The sequence below is a fragment of the Hydra viridissima genome, unplaced genomic scaffold (assembly GCF_058129835.1).
Source record: "Hydra viridissima isolate aposymbiotic clone 2 unplaced genomic scaffold, HvirCarnegie_v1 scaffold_8, whole genome shotgun sequence".
Taxonomy (NCBI): domain Eukaryota; kingdom Metazoa; phylum Cnidaria; class Hydrozoa; order Anthoathecata; family Hydridae; genus Hydra; species Hydra viridissima.
This window is the reverse complement of record NW_028324307.1, coordinates 3,157,174-3,173,520: the sequence shown is the minus strand read 5'-3', so window position 1 is coordinate 3,173,520 and position 16,347 is coordinate 3,157,174. Positions and strand designations below refer to the sequence as shown.

General features: G+C 27.5%; 1 protein-coding gene across 1 annotated transcript; it reads right to left on the bottom strand.

The window, feature by feature from the left end:
* Nucleotides 1-133: 133 nt before the first annotated feature.
* Nucleotides 134-9,861, bottom strand: LOC145186782 (uncharacterized). Its single transcript, XM_090096534.1, has 8 exons — nt 9,720-9,861; nt 9,565-9,640; nt 9,193-9,241; nt 4,650-4,774; nt 1,394-1,487; nt 1,133-1,197; nt 493-824; nt 134-372 (listed from the first exon to the last, which is right to left on the bottom strand). The coding sequence occupies exons 1-8, from the start codon at nt 9,763-9,765 to the stop codon at nt 281-283; spliced, it is 879 nt and encodes a 292-aa protein (XP_089952660.1). The 5' UTR covers nt 9,766-9,861; the 3' UTR covers nt 134-280.
* Nucleotides 9,862-16,347: the final 6,486 nt, after the last annotated feature.

Sequence of the window (16,347 nt, the reverse complement as noted above, 5' to 3'; positions counted from 1 at the left end):
GATTGATTTATGGAATATTTGTTTAACCTATAACCGTTTTGCAGGGAAAATAAAATAGCTGAGATAAAATATCTGTACAAACATAAATTATTAAAATAAATTAAGATAAATTATTTTGAAGGAAATAAAAGATAACAAAGAAACTTTTTTTTTTTTTACACTCAATAAGTTTTCAAAGAGTAAAAATGATTATTACAATAGCCACTAGTCTGATATTTTAGTTGTGTTGAATGTTAGGTGTGAGAGCTTATACTTCAATCAAAAGAGTAAGCTTTTAGAGCTAATTTATTGACTCTTCTTCTGATGATGATTTCATTTCTTTATCAGTGTTTGTTTGCTCTGTCATTTCAAAGTCGATTAGACTGGCATCATCTTAAACAAAAAAATATGAAAAAAAATCTAAAAGAATAAAATATGTAATAATTATAGATACTAGAGTTATAAAACTTGTAATAATTATAGAATTAAAAACAAAATAAAACCAAATTGTACTTTGAACATTTGAATTACACAGATTTTTAGCCAGTTCATCCTCATTTCTTTCTGTTTCATTACTATTTGCTATTTTATTGTGCTTATTTTGCATTTGACAAATATCAATGCTTAAATTGTTTTGATTGGATAAATAATTATCTTTTTGAACAACTGCTGAGTTGAGAGCAGATAGCTTATCTGGATCTTTAACATCTGTTGTCAAGTCACAAGCCATACTGCTTGACGTTTGATATTCTAAGTTTTTTAAATTCTTAATGTTTGCTTCATTTCGTTGGAAATCTGAAAATCCATTTACACAAAGATTTCCACTGTCTAACTGTGAAGAATGCCTATTAAAAAAATCATAAGTATAAAAAAAAATCATAAGTATAAAAAAAAAATCATAAGCATAAACTTGATGATTTTCTTCAAACAACTTAAATCTTTTTCTAAAACAATCAGATTATACTTTATATGAAAACAGAAACGTGACTACATAAATGCTACCAAAGTTTTGTTATATCGTGAAAAAAATTCAAATGAAATTTTACAAAAGAAATAATAAAAAAACCAAAAATATTTAATATAAACAAACAATGTAAATGAAGAGTTATTTCATGAAACAAACACATTTGAAAAAGCATTTCAAAAAACTTACTTTAAAGATTTTACAACTACTTCACTTGCATTAATGGGTTCAATTGTTGTTTGAACAAAAATATTCTAAAGAGAAGTTTAAAGATCTTAAGCTTTTTCAGTCCCTCGTGTGTTTTTTAAAAACAAAACCATTAATGAAATGTTTTATTTGAATATTCCTTAACAAGCATTTATACTGAGTATTACTTATCAAATATCCTTATCCGAACTTTATAAGTACTTTTATCAAGTTTACTTATCTAACTAGTAAACCAACACAAACCTTTTCCAAAGCTCGGAAGTATTTTGGTGTACTTTTGTAATGTTTTTGGGGACTTAGAAGAAGTTCTGTAAGTCTTTGAAGAGTAAAGGGTGCACTAGATTTATAGATAATTAAAATAAATTTAAAAAAAACATAGAAACTAAAATTAGATAACAAAGGTTTAATGTTTCAGAGCACAAATTAAATTGAGAATTGAGTTCAAACTGGGGTTGAGAAACAAAAATCATCTATAAAATGATAATACTTTTGAAAAAGATTTTTTTCAAAGGCATCATTTTATGATGGTTATGATTTAAAAAATATTTAAAACAAAATTAATCCATTTTAATATTTATAAAGCTGATAAAATTTTCCTTTAAAAAAAGTTACATAGAGATCATGACAGAAGAAAGATCATAAAGAAAAACATTTTAAATACCTTAGATTTAAAAGACTACAGTGTTTGTGAAATTAAGGTGGTAAAATTTTAAACAGCTAATCAGCATTTTATTTAGACATTCAAACATTACATTTGAATATAAATTTTACAAGATATTGGCTCCAAAGTGTTCATGGCGCAATTGTACATTGTAAAGAATTCAGCTCCAACATTAGGAGTTTAAATAATGAGGAACATGAACTCGCATGAAAAATTATTCCAGTTATTTTGTTGTTAAATGTTACTTCTACCTCTATCAAATTTATTTCAATTATGAAACCAAAAGAAACAGAAAAGATCAATCTAGTTGAGCCAGTGAGAAAATGGTTGACAAACTGTCAAATGAAAGTTTGAAGAAACTACCACTTGGGTCATAAGAGTAAAATAAGGTGGAAAAATACCATGAAAGGTAACAGTCAGGGCGTAATATAGTAATAAGGGGTGTGTTGTGCAACAAATTGTGATTTAAAAAAGGCTGAAATGGTGTTTATAACATTCTTCTGCTCTTATCTAGGAAATTATTAGTATCTAGGAAACTGGATACTACTAATTTGAGAGTTTTTAGCTTCTGGAAAGATATTGAAAGCATTTGAATCTTTTGTCATAAAGAATTTGTCAGCAATTTTCTTTTTTTGAACCTAATTTCTAACAAGAATGCTAAAAAATAACTGAATCAAATCATAATAAAAGATAGCGCTAGCTTTAGGTTATAGGATTTCCTTCAAACAAAATTTTTAAAAATGTATTCATTTTCGGGGGTTTATTTTCAAGGATACCATTGAAAAGACATAAGCTGGAATGGATCAAAATAATTTCTGAAATGATTAACTCCAGAATTGAGAGTTAAGAAATAACCCCTATCAAGTTTGCTTAAATGGAATACATTAAAAATGGATATATTCAAGTAAAATAAAGAGGAAATTTTAGAAGAAAATTTATCAAACAAACTTAAATGCAGTTGTTTTTACTGGGAAAATGTTTTAGCTACAATATCAATGCACAGAGTTATTAAAAAACAACAACAACAACAACAAAAATACTGGAAGTTAGTGCTTGTTTAAGCTTACCTTGTCAAATGCAAAAATAACAAAAGATTTTTTTTCCATAACAAACAGAGTAAAATCTGATGCTTGCTCATCAAATGATGAATATGTTCTCATCAAATGATGAACACATATGGGCTTTAAATACGTTAAAATATGCTTTCATAATTAGCGGATCTTAATGGATTTGATCCAATTCTAGTGATTAAATTATGGCATCACCTGTAATTTCTTTAAGCCTTCCAATACCTCATTTCAGTTTTATTACTTTTTAAATTACTATTTAAAAGAGCCTTTTGAATGTTTCTTTAGTACAACATTTGTTTTGTATGTTTTTCTAAGAAAATTTGATTTTGTTGAGAAAAATGGTCTAAATCATCAAATAATTCTCCAATATAAAATTCTTTTAAAAAATCTGTGGTGAACTGAAAAAATAATTACTATAATTTGGATAACAATAACTACGATTTTTGTAGGTTTGCTACAAAATTAAGAATTTTATCTAAAAAAAAAAACAACTTTATCACAGATTGTTAAAAAAACAACAGTAATAAGTAAATTAAAAATATACAAAATAAGATATATTTTAACAACCAAAAAAAGTTAATTTAAACTATTATATTACAACAGACTAAAATAATAAGGTAAATAAATAAAATAATAATAAAAAAGGTGAATAAGTCGACCACCTATTCAAACACAAAAACTCAAGAGTAGTTTAATGTTACACTGGTATATTTCCGGTATCCGGTATTTTTTCTTCATGCTCAAAGCTGTTATCCTGGAAGGGAAAAAGCTCAATGACACCCCCTTATTTAAAAAAAAAACATCAGTCAGAATTTTAAAAAACTTGTGGCTGTGTTCATAGGGTCAAATAGTTTGGGCAGGAATAAGGATTTAAGATAGGATGAGTATACCTGTCTCAATGAAATTAATGAAATACAGACTTAATAGTTCAAGCTATCTTGCTGCTATTAAATCACTACAAATTAGATCTACTGTATGCTGTTTAATTTCTGGGCTAATTAGTTCTTTCTTAATATTTTTTATCAAGAATAAAAAAGTAAATTTCAACTACAATTATCTAAAAAGTTGCTAACATTTTTTTACATAATTAGTGATTACTGTTTGCTTAAAACAAAAAAAACCAATGCATCATATTAAACATTCAAAATACAAAGTACTTCTTCAGGCTAAACACTTATTACAGTATAAAATTAAAGGCAGATAGTAGAGAAGGAAGATAATATTAAAATAGACATTTTCTCAATACAGTAAAATACAAAAAAAGCTACAGGTGGAATATAAAGCTGGTATATATTAGTACACAAAGAATTTAGGAGTATTTAACAGATTTCAAATTAGCTATTGCCCCAGCTAACTTGATAAGTAGTACATAATATAATACAGTTAATGTGAAGCCATTTCTTATTTCCAAAAATTTAATCAATAAGAGATTAATTCCCAAGATTGGAATCAGCTCTAATATTTGGAGTTAAACACAACTCTGTTCTTTGAACACTTTAGAACCAGTCTCCTTTTACAATTTATTTTTAACTACACAATTTCAAAAATGAACTCTCTCTAATACAAACACATTATGTTAAATAAGTTTTAAATAAAAACTTATTTAAAATAATCAGCAAAGAAAACAAATAAAAACTTAAAAATTTAAATGAAATTTTTAATGCTTTGATTGTTTTTATCTTTCGCGAGCCTTAATACTTTAATTCATATAATCTTTCAGAGCTTTGATTCTTTAAAACAAGAAAAGAAAAATTCTATTAACACATACCTTAAAAATTTATCAAAAGTTTCGAGTAGCATGGTTTTAATTTTTTTCATTTCATTCAAAGTGTCTGTATCTTGTTTACCAGCTGCATTTAACGGCAAATTTGTTTCAAGAAAATCCGATGTAACCTGTTGAACATTTATTGATTTTATGCAATAGGAATCAATGAAAAATATAGAGAGAGAAATGATTTTAAAAACATCTGTGTTTGACACTTTGTTTAATTCTAGATTGGATTAGGTTTCAATAAATATTGTATCTGAAGCACCAACAAAAGTTTGTTTAGATAAATAAAATTATATCCAAACTTTAATTCTTTTGCATGTGTGTGTGTGTGTGTGTGTGTGTGTGTGTGTGTGTGTGTGTGTGTGTGTGTGTGTGTGTGTGTGTGTGTGTGTGTGTGTGTGTGTGTGTGTGTGTGTGTGTGTGTGTGTGTGTATATATATATATATATATATATATATATATATATATATATATATATATATATATATAAACATGGGGTCTCCTAAGAAGATGTATACATACTTTAAATAATTGAAAATCAGGTGTTTATTATTATTTATTAATCTTTAAGATGTAAAATAATTTACTAACATTATTTCATTATTTTGTCACTGTTCTCAAATTGATGTCCATTCTGATCTAAAAAATGCTGCTAATACAAAGTAATGAAATAACATACATCATAAAAACTATTCTCTTGGTATTTATGTGCATTTACATTCAATGGCTGCTCTTAATTGATCAATTCTTGTAGGTTTTCTTGCATAGACTTTGTCTTTTAGGTATCCCCGTAAAAAAAAAGTCTAGTGGTGTGAGATCTGATGAACGTGAAGGGTATTCAACAAAACCCATCCTTCTAATCTACCTACTTGGCAAGACCTCATCAAGGAATAATCTGACATCATGATGGTAGTGGCACACCTTGCTGAAAATAAAAATTCTATTTTTTAAAGAGTTTTCTAATGCTAATTGCTCTAGGTAAATTAGCATGATGGTTAATCAGAACATATGGATTTTTAACTGCACAGTATGTGAGATTGTGACAGTTATTTGAACCATTTAATTCAAATGTACCATTCACAAATCTGTATTCTTCTCTTTGGATCATACACTAATCTTGGGATGAAATTTTTCCATTTACTACATTTCATGATGTGATAGACAAATTTTATTTTAAACAACAATAAACACCTTATTTTCAATTATTCAAGTATGTATACATCTTTTTGGGACATCCTGCATATATATACATATATATACATACATACATACATACATACATACATACATACATACATACATACATACATACATACATACATACATACATACATACATACATACATACATATATATTGCTTCCAGAAAATATTAGCGCACTCTTAATTTTTTTATTATAGACAACTTCAAATCAATATAAATTGTAAAGTAATTTTAATTTTGAACTAGTTTTTTTTTTTTAAATGAAAGGTAAAACCAATTAACTTTAATAAATATTGTCAAATATTGTCAACCTGCTTGTTTTTTTTAATGAGTTAATTAGAAGTTTAATGACTTCTCTGAAAAATGTCTGAAATTAAGCGTGCAAAAGTATTAGCGCACTCATTTAAAATGTATTACCACACTCATTTAGTTCCTTTGAGAAAAACTTTTTTGGTTAATTTTTGTTAAAAACTCTTTGCTAATTAATAATAATCAATAAAAAATATAAGAAGAGTAAATTGAAGTGGCAGAAATATCATATGAAATACAGTTAGTTAAAACTTTAAATTACAACAACAAAAATATGGGTTTAAGGAGAATATCAATTGAAACAAAGTGGCAAGTTGTTAGCCTGAACAAAATTAATCTCAGCAATTGAGAAATCTGACATCAACTTAAAATCAGTGAATGCAGCATTAGAACAACGCTCAAAAACTATAATGAGTTTGGAACAGTCAAAGACAAAAGTCACTGTGGTCATCCCAAAAAAATGTCAAAAAGGGACGAAAATATAGCAATTATGCTTGCTAAACGCAACCCAGAAATGAGCATAGCCGAAATCGCTTCAGACCTGAATACAGCGTTGGGTGCACATCAAGTTAGCCAATCAAAAATTAGCAAGCTTATGAAGAAAAAACAACTCAATTCATACCTTGCAACAAAGAACCCACTATTAAGTATCAAAGACCATCTCAAGCGAAGAAAATGGTGCAAAGAGAGAGCTGAATGGACTGTAGAGCAATGGAGAAAAGTAAATTTTTCAGAGGAATCAAATTTTGAATGTATTAATCGTAAGAAAAGGGTTGTTGTGAGGAGATACAAAAACAAAAAATATAATCCTCATTTTATCATGTCAAGAGTTCAAAGAGGAGGAGGTTCAATTGGCAATTGGGGCTGTATTGCTGGATCTAGCAATGGACTGGCCCATCTTTACACTGGTCCCCAAGAGTTATTAGAAGATTATTTAAAGCCATCAATGGACATTTTCAAGACTGACTCTACCTGGCAATTTCAACAAGATAATGCTCCCTGCCGCACAGCACGCTAAATAAAGCAATACATGGAAGAAAAACGGTTGAATCTAATGCCTTGGCCCGCTCGCTCACCTGATTTAAATCCTATTGAAAATATTTGGAGTTGGATGGACTGCAAATTACAAAAAAGCAAGCCCACTAACTTGGTGCAGCTAAAAACGCAAATACAAGAGTTGTGGAATACCGTGCCACAAGAATTAATCAGAAAACTTATAGATTCTACGCTGCGTGGAGTCTTGGCATGCCTTAAAAACAAAGGTGGTTACATTAAATATTAAACTTTCTTAAAATCTTTGAAAAACTGTAAGTGCACTGGTACTTTTGCACACTTTTTTAATATTGTCTTTATCACTTTTATTGTATTCTAATTTAATTCAAGCTTATAATAAAGAAATATCTTTTATATATTTGACAATTAGTAATTCTGCTTTACTTTATATGTTTAAAAAAAATCAGCCTTTTATTGTTTTTGAATTACACTCATTTGAAGTTCACTTATTTAAAAAAAATATGAGTGCACTAATACTTTCTGGAAGTACTGCATATACACACACACACACACACACACACACACACACACACACACACACACACACACACACACACACACACACACACACTTCCTAATAGACTAAAAAATTATTATCTATATATATCTATATATCTATATATCTATATAAAAACATGGTAAATCAGACAAAATATTATTCTTTAAAATGGATTATACTGGTTTAACCAGAATACCAAGTAAATAACTTAATGGTAGTACATTATAACACCATCTAATCATTTTTGTAACTTGTCTAGTTATCTTGTAATTTAAACAAATGATGTTTAACATAGCATACAGTTGTCTTTAATAATAAGTATTACTAGGACATAAAAAAAAAACAGATATTAAAAACAATGATTTCATATGATTTTAAAAAACAACACATTAAATAGATAATTAAACTAAAAAATTTTTAACCAGTTAAATACTATTGATATTACAGTATACTATTAATACTATACCATTGATACAATAAAAATTTCAAACAGCTTCTCCTGCATCAAATAAGTCAATCTTTTAACAAACTGACTTAATACAGTTCAGAAAATTTTTTTAAGTGTTGAATAACTTTGAATAATTCCAGATACAAATCCTTAAAAAATGTGTATCAGAAATAACAAAAATTATCAGAGGTTTTTGCATGTACTTTTAGGAAAAATTCAGATAAGATCTTTTTAAATATTTTAATTAAAAAAATAAATTTGGATAGAACTCTGTACACAAACTTTTGTATGAAAATTTGGATAAAAATTTGCAGACTTATATATTTTTTGATAACTTAGATGCAAATGCAACTCCTTAAAAAAACCTGACTTTTTTTCAAACTTTTTGGAGACCAATTAGAGAAAACGAATATCTTGAAAATATATTTCCTGCAAGATTTAACAGATAATATTAAACTTAATATAAATAACATAAATGTAAATAAGACCAAATATAAATTATAACATAAATATAGTATTAATAATAACAAATATTACTGCACATACTTTTCAAAAAAAACACTATTTACATATAGAAAACTTTCTAAACAAACTAGGTATTTTGCACAATTTCGACATGTTTTAATAACTGTTTTTGCAATTGTTATCTTTTCACTTATTTTGTTCCATGCTTTTGAAAATTAAGAAAACAACTTTAAACCAAAAACAAGTGTTTAAAATATTGGCTTTTAATTTTTTGGGAACCAAAAATTTTTTTTTGCGTATTCTGTAAAAAAAATATTTTTATTAGATATCATTTATTTATATTAAAATTGTTCGGTGCTTTTGAAAATTAAAAAAATAAATCTTTACCAAAATTAACTTAAGTAATATTAAAATTATTTTAAATTTATTGCTTACACACTATATTTGGTATATGATATCTTGAAAGAATGTAAAGAGCACATTTTTTAAACACTTATAACAATGATAAACATGACAACTTTATAAATAAATAATAAATAAAAAGAAAAAAAGTAAAAAAATACTTTTTGCAGTTTCCATATGTACAAACGTTTTAAGAAGTGCCAAGGAAATCTAGTAAAAATTAGAATTTAGACAACCAATAATACAAATTTAAGGCATTTCTTAAAATAATATTTAAGAACATTTTTAGCTATCTGATTAAGAGGAAAATTATTATGATAAATCCATGTTTTAATGAGGAATGTTATCAAACATATACTTCAAAATTTAGGTACTAATCAAAGTTTTTTAAATTTAAGAATTTAATAAGCTAATGAATATAAATTTTTCTTTTTTCCATAAAATTATGGTCATTCAGATATATGATGAATATCTACCAATTGCTTATGATTAGAACATAAACACTTTTTAAGAAATATATTTAAAAAACTTACATATACTGTCCTGATTTTGCAATATCTTCTAAAATGGTATTTAGAATTGGAAGATTAGAATCCTTTGGTTCAAAATCTAAAAGTAACTTAGTATTAGATTTTTTAAGGATTTTTAATTTCAAATCATGATAATAATGTATGTATTCATTTATAACCTTTTAAAGATTGCAGCTGTTCTTCAATGTCATCTCGATGAATCATTCTTAATATCTTAATATCTTTTTTACTATATTATACTGTATTATACTATAAGGTTTTATAAATACATTACATACATACATACATACATACATACATACATACATACATACATACATACATACATACATACATACATACATACATACATACATACATACATACATACATACATACATATATACATACATATACATACATGCATACTCATATTTCAAGAAACAAATTTTTAGTCATTGGCATTCACTCTATACTCGTTGTTATTCTTTTTTTTTACATCGTAGTTTTAATTACAGTGCTAGGTAGTTTTGTGATTTTATATACCTGTTTGTGTTGTCTATCAAACTTATCCTGCTTTATACTATTTATTTGTTTAAATCTTAGTATAACGTTAAGTAAGACACATGCAAGTATAAGATCATGCCACCATACTTGTATACATTTTTAAATAGCGAAGTTAAGGAAAGATCCGTACGGCAAAATTTAAGTTTTCGGAGAACATTTTTTGAATTTTGTGATCAGTGGGGGGGGGGGGGGGAGGGGGGGGATTGTGGGATCAGTGGGGGTAGTTGAATATAAGAACTTTACAAACTGTACAACCTAGCTATTTAATTTTTATTTATTATAAATTGTAACAGATGCAAAAATTTTCAGAAAGCTCGAAATAATGTAAATTAATTCTGAAGATTTACTTTCATGATTTGCAGAATCTGCAATTTACCTACTTCATGACCTATGGGGCAGTGGTCAGAAAAGTCAGATTTGGCTAAACAATTAAATATTATTCGAAGAAATGTTTTTTACGTGCTAATATTTTTAAAAATGCAAGAACTCGATACTGATATAAGAATATGATATACTGCCTTTTAAAGCAAAAAATTGATAGTTTATCTTTTTCTGTCACCTTCGGAAACATAATGAAGCATGGCCTAGAAAAAAATCCGGCCATTTTTGATAGCAAAAATAAATATGAAAAAAAATAACTATTTAACGCCTTCACATAACTCTACAACGACAATTGACTGTTATAATAAAAATGGCATCGTATTCGTTTCCTAACATATCAACCCATCAAATTGTCCACAATATAATTTCGCTTAATAGAGAATTGCTGGGCCATTATTATAAGACATTTAAAAAAGAAGGACAAAACTGTTCATAATCAAACAGGAATGCGTGATAATTAGAAAATTTATTTACGATAAATAGAGTAGGAAGACAAGTCAAAAAAGAAGTTGTGCAAAAATTAATGGCGGGTATTAAACGTAAAATTCGAGTATTTCTTCTAGAGCAAGAATTACTTGACATTTTAATGTCTATGTATATCTTAAAAAATATACTTTAACAAAATAATACTGTAAAGCAAAAAAGCTTTTGTTTTCATATTTAATTTTGCTATCAAAATTGGCCGGATTTTTCTGGACCATGCTTTAAAATTAAATTTTTAAGTTTAATGAGGTTTCCGCTCAAATCCTCAACATCACACAAAGTTGCCAAGTGCGTTGAGGCTCGAAGTTTCAAAGAATAAAAAAATACAAAAAATGGTCCGAAGAGGTCAAGTTTAGATTGAAAATTTAGTGAAATAAATTTTTATTTTATCAAAATTATTAACTGGAACTTTTTGGAATATTTTCATAATAATAGGAAATTGCAGGGCCAAAACTTTGTTTTTGGTGTGTTAAGTGTCTGGCAGAAGATTCTTTTTTACATTCTTGAAGTAAAAACAAATTCACGAGTATCTAATATCTTATAAACAAAGATACCAAATGATTTGAAACATTGTTCGATCGAAATAATTGAATCTTTACTTAACTTTTTTTTATATTTTAATAGGTTGTTCAACTTCTATTTGGTAGGCTTATTTAAACTTAATTTACAGGGAAATTAGGCTATTTCATTGCCCCCGATACTTTTTAAAAGGAAAATTATGCCCTTACGTTCATAGAATTCGACGCTGAAATTGAATTTTCATCAACTTATTTTTTTTTCTATTTTTGAGCCAAATGCACCTTTTCTGACCACTGTGTTTTGGATTAGAGTTTTCAAATATTTTGTTTAAAAAATCAAAATAAAATATAGTTTTATTTTAGATTAAAATGTAATTATGTTAAGGTCAAATTCCTGGTAACCTGACAGTCAACCTATACCCGGACAGTTGGCAAAGAAAACTCATAAATCCTACTTTAGTGAATAAATTCAAAATGCTTTGCGATCAAAAAATTTGATAGCCTAATTGGCTTCTTATAGTTTATGAGTCTTCTATTGCTAACTTTCAAGGTGCAAGGAGTCTTATTATAAAACTTTTTTATTTTCTTTTTTTTAAAAAAAATGCCAATATAATTTACGAACTTAAACAAGCTGAGTGCTCAATTGGTGAACAGCGTTGAGCATAATTTCGCCATTCAGTAACACTCCTAAAAGGTTCGTGGATGTTTGTCTTTTAATTGCAGAGTTATTATTTATGAGGTTTGGAAATTAACATTAAGTATCATCATTTTTTGTTACAATTTGTTATTTGGAAGTGAGTTAAACTAATCTTTTTTATTCAATAAAAGCAAAGATGGTTGTCCTGACCAGAAATTTGGATCCCCCAAAGCTTCACTTTTTTTGTAAGTTTCTAGTTTTGTATTTTATACCTTGCTTTCTATTGGTCAGAAAATTTTTTAACTAAAACAACTCTCTTATATTATTTGACACCATAGCATTCAAGTTTCGTGATAAGGATGTTATCTGGGTCATTCCAGGCCACAAGATTCAGGAGTGCAAACGCATATATCTTACATTTAAAAAAAAATTGTCATGAACATCGCATAGGTTTCAGAAAAAATATTGATTATTCTGGGTTCAATAGTTATTTTGTAAGGCATTCATAATCTTTTTTATAATTTAGTTACTAAAAATCGCTGAAATATCTTAAAAACATAATATCTTTATGAGCAGAGGATGTACATTAAAAAAAATTTATTACAAGTCTCGTATCATTTCTAAATTTCAGTATATTGTTTCCCACCTGGCATCAAAAAATCACACTGGAAAGTTTTATTGATTATTTGGGTCATATCTCCAGAAGCATAAAATTATCGGTGTTAATATTTTGTCTAAGGATTCTACATACAACATATCTTTTCTTACTAATTCTTCTCATAAGTTTTTCTTTAAAATCTTCATAAATACTTCTCATAAAATTATAATGTGAAGCAAAAATTAGTTTTTTCATAAATGTCCATGGAAAGTTAATCTGAAATAAATTTGGCACCAAAAGCAAAATAGTCAAAACTGATATGTATGTGAATTTCTAAAACCCTATACATGCAGATTTTTTTTTAATTGGTTAATTGAAAAGAGCATACTTCATACATCTATAAACAATTAAAATCATTTTTGAGAGATTTGTCCTACAAGTCAAAAAAAATCGGGTCAATATAGACAACTTTTAACTTTTACGATTTTTTACTAAACTTAAAGATTTATGACATTGTATCAAAAATTCTCAACTTGTTTTAGACAAAATAAAAACGTTTTGATGTGAAAATGCGTCACTGTTCCTCAAAGTCCATCAGAGGGAGATTCTCCATGACTAGTTGCAAATAAAGCTCCAATTGGAACTAATTAGAATAAGAGTTAAAATTTGAATTTTTTCACGTGGATTACTGACTCTTGATATTCTATCATTCAATCATAATATAAAATCAATACAATTATATAATAAATAAATATATATAATAAATAAATACATATAATAAATAAATATATATAATAAATAAATATATATAATAAATAAATATATATAATAAATAAAATATATGTAATAAATAAAATATATGTAATAAATAAAAAGTATAATAGTCAATACAATTCAAAACTGATCACAGTATACAGCACACTGGTACACACATATAAACCACTGGCAGAAGCTATGTTTTTAGTAATTTGCGCTTTTCGAGTTTTTTTCTTTTTATAAAACTACCATCATCTCACGATCCTGTTTTTCACGATCCTTCTTACTTACACGTTTTTCACGATTCTTCTTACTTGCACGTTTTACACGATCTCTCTTACAAGTTTTACACGATCTCTCTTACTTACACATTTCATTCTTAAAGGTGGAATTCCAATTTCAGAAAGGCCAGTATTAAGATGATTAGTTGAATATATCATCTTTATTATCTATTTTGTTGATTAGATTGATTCGTTTGCAGAGTTTGTGGGGAAAGAAGGTTTGCGAACACTTCGACAAAATCTTTAACCTTGGCAAAAAATACTTCGCAACCTTTTAAGTGAGAAAAAGTTGACAGTTCCAAAAGGATTTGAAATGGTCAATCTTTGCGATAAACTAACTTTTTATGAATTAAATTTTAATTACTTTATTAAATTAATGTATTTATCATATAATTACAGAAGAAATAAATTATTTTGAGTGCATTTGCTTTTTAAATCAAATCATTAAGTATTTAATAGTTTCAGTGTTATTAGCCCCCCCCCCCCCCCCTATTAGTGGGTTAATATATATTAGATCTTTACTGACCTTAAAATATATGAACCCATGAAAAATTGTTTATGCTATTACTTATTTTTATTATGCTATTACCACTTTGCAGAACACTTTGCAGTGCGACTTTCTCCAAACCTGAAAGAAAAATACTTAAGTTGAAGAACAGAAAAAAAAAAAAAAATTTATATATAACTAACACTAAAAGATTTTAATCTAACTCAACAAACAAACAAAAATTTTTCAAAAACAAAAACAAATAAACTTTTTCATATAACTGTTGCATAAAATGTTAATCAACATAAAGGTATTCATTTCATGCGCATTTCGAAATATATTAATCAAAGATCATTTATACAATATTTCAAACATGAAAGAACTTATTCTTCTTTAAGTTCATATTCTTTAAGAATCTTTTCTACTAAGACCTGGAGAAATTCGCTGGTGTGATTAGCTTTGGTGTCTTTTACTGCCAATGTCTTGGTAACTGCTTCATTTTTTTCAAAAAAGAATTAAACATTGATTGCAAAATAGTTCACTCTGTTAAGAAACACAAAGCGCCCCTTGAGACATTCATTAAGTTCTTCTTTTTGTTTAACAGCTTCTTCAATCACTAATTTTCTAATATTCTCTCTCTCAAGAGAAACAAAGTTAATTGAATACTTACAGTCTTTCTGTTTGAGGAGCAACTCTTTGGTGTTTGGTGGTGGCACGCCTAGCTTTCTACTAAGAATATGTAGCACAGTGCCAGACAATTTAAGTCGGGAGTTAGTGGATCATGAAGTTATATAGTTTAAGGGAAGGTAGAGGAGAGTGCAAGGGAGGTGATATATGATTCTCAGTGATAAGCAGCAAAATACCCTATTGCTTATCACTGTTTTAAAGGCCAAAAAATAACATGTCAAACTCCTTGTCCTCCAGTTGTTGCAAACTACAATTCCCATTGTGTCTGGATATCATACAGCTTTCAGACCATCCTGGGGCTTGTAGTTTTGTAACATCTATAAAATCCTTATGAAAATTATGAAACTTTGAAAGATTTTTTTTAAACCGGAGTCGGAGTCGGTACAATTTTTCCGACTCCGACTCCGACTCCAGCAAAAATGAGCTCCGACTCCGACTCCGACTCCACGACTCCGACTCCGACTCCACAGCCCTTCTTCAATTATCTTGTATCTTTCAGTAAACCTGTTTAGTATATCAATTATAGTATCTATCCTAAACTAATTATACGGTCAGGATGCGTTCACTTGTGTTAACAACTTTGCAAATAATTGAATGATATTAAAATTTTGTCATTTGGTTGAGTATTAAATGACACGCTACTAAAGACAATTTTATTATAAGTTAAGTCCATAAATTATTTATATACTAATAGTAACTAAGTTATAAACAGTAAAATAATTCATACAATTTTATATTTGTAAGTTGAATATTTGATTAAAACAAAAAGTAAAACTTTATTGAGATATTTTAATGAAATAATTTATCATTATTAGTTTATTAAGCCACCCTTATCTACTATTACATAAAAAATTTGATTATTCATCGAATTTACAAAATTCTGAATGACTTCAGGACTAATGTTGTCCTCGAATTCTGATAATCTCCTTTTGAGGTAATCTTTATATTTTGAGGGTATTTTCAGATGGCTTGCATAAAGATTTTCGATGGGATTTAATTCAGGATATTGAGGTGGCCAGTCAATTCAGTTAATCTTATTTTTCTTATAACAATTTTTAATGATCTCCGCGGTATGTTTCGGATCATTCTCCTCTACGATGGTATTTTTTCATTATAGTCCCAATCTTCTTACTGAATCTTGGAGTCTTCTTTGCTAGTTCCCAAGATATACCTCTTTTATCTTGCTTCTATCATAAAACTCAGTTAAGATATATATCGATATTTATGTATTTTAAGAAATATTGTGATTAGTTAAGATTTATTATGATATTTATTTAGATGATAATACCTAAAAAACAAGCTTTTTAAGAAATCTGATTTCTACAACCCATGTTAAATATTGCATGTGGATACATGTTTAAAATTTCAATAAAAAGAAAAAACACTTTAGTTTGGATATTCCGCTCAGTGCT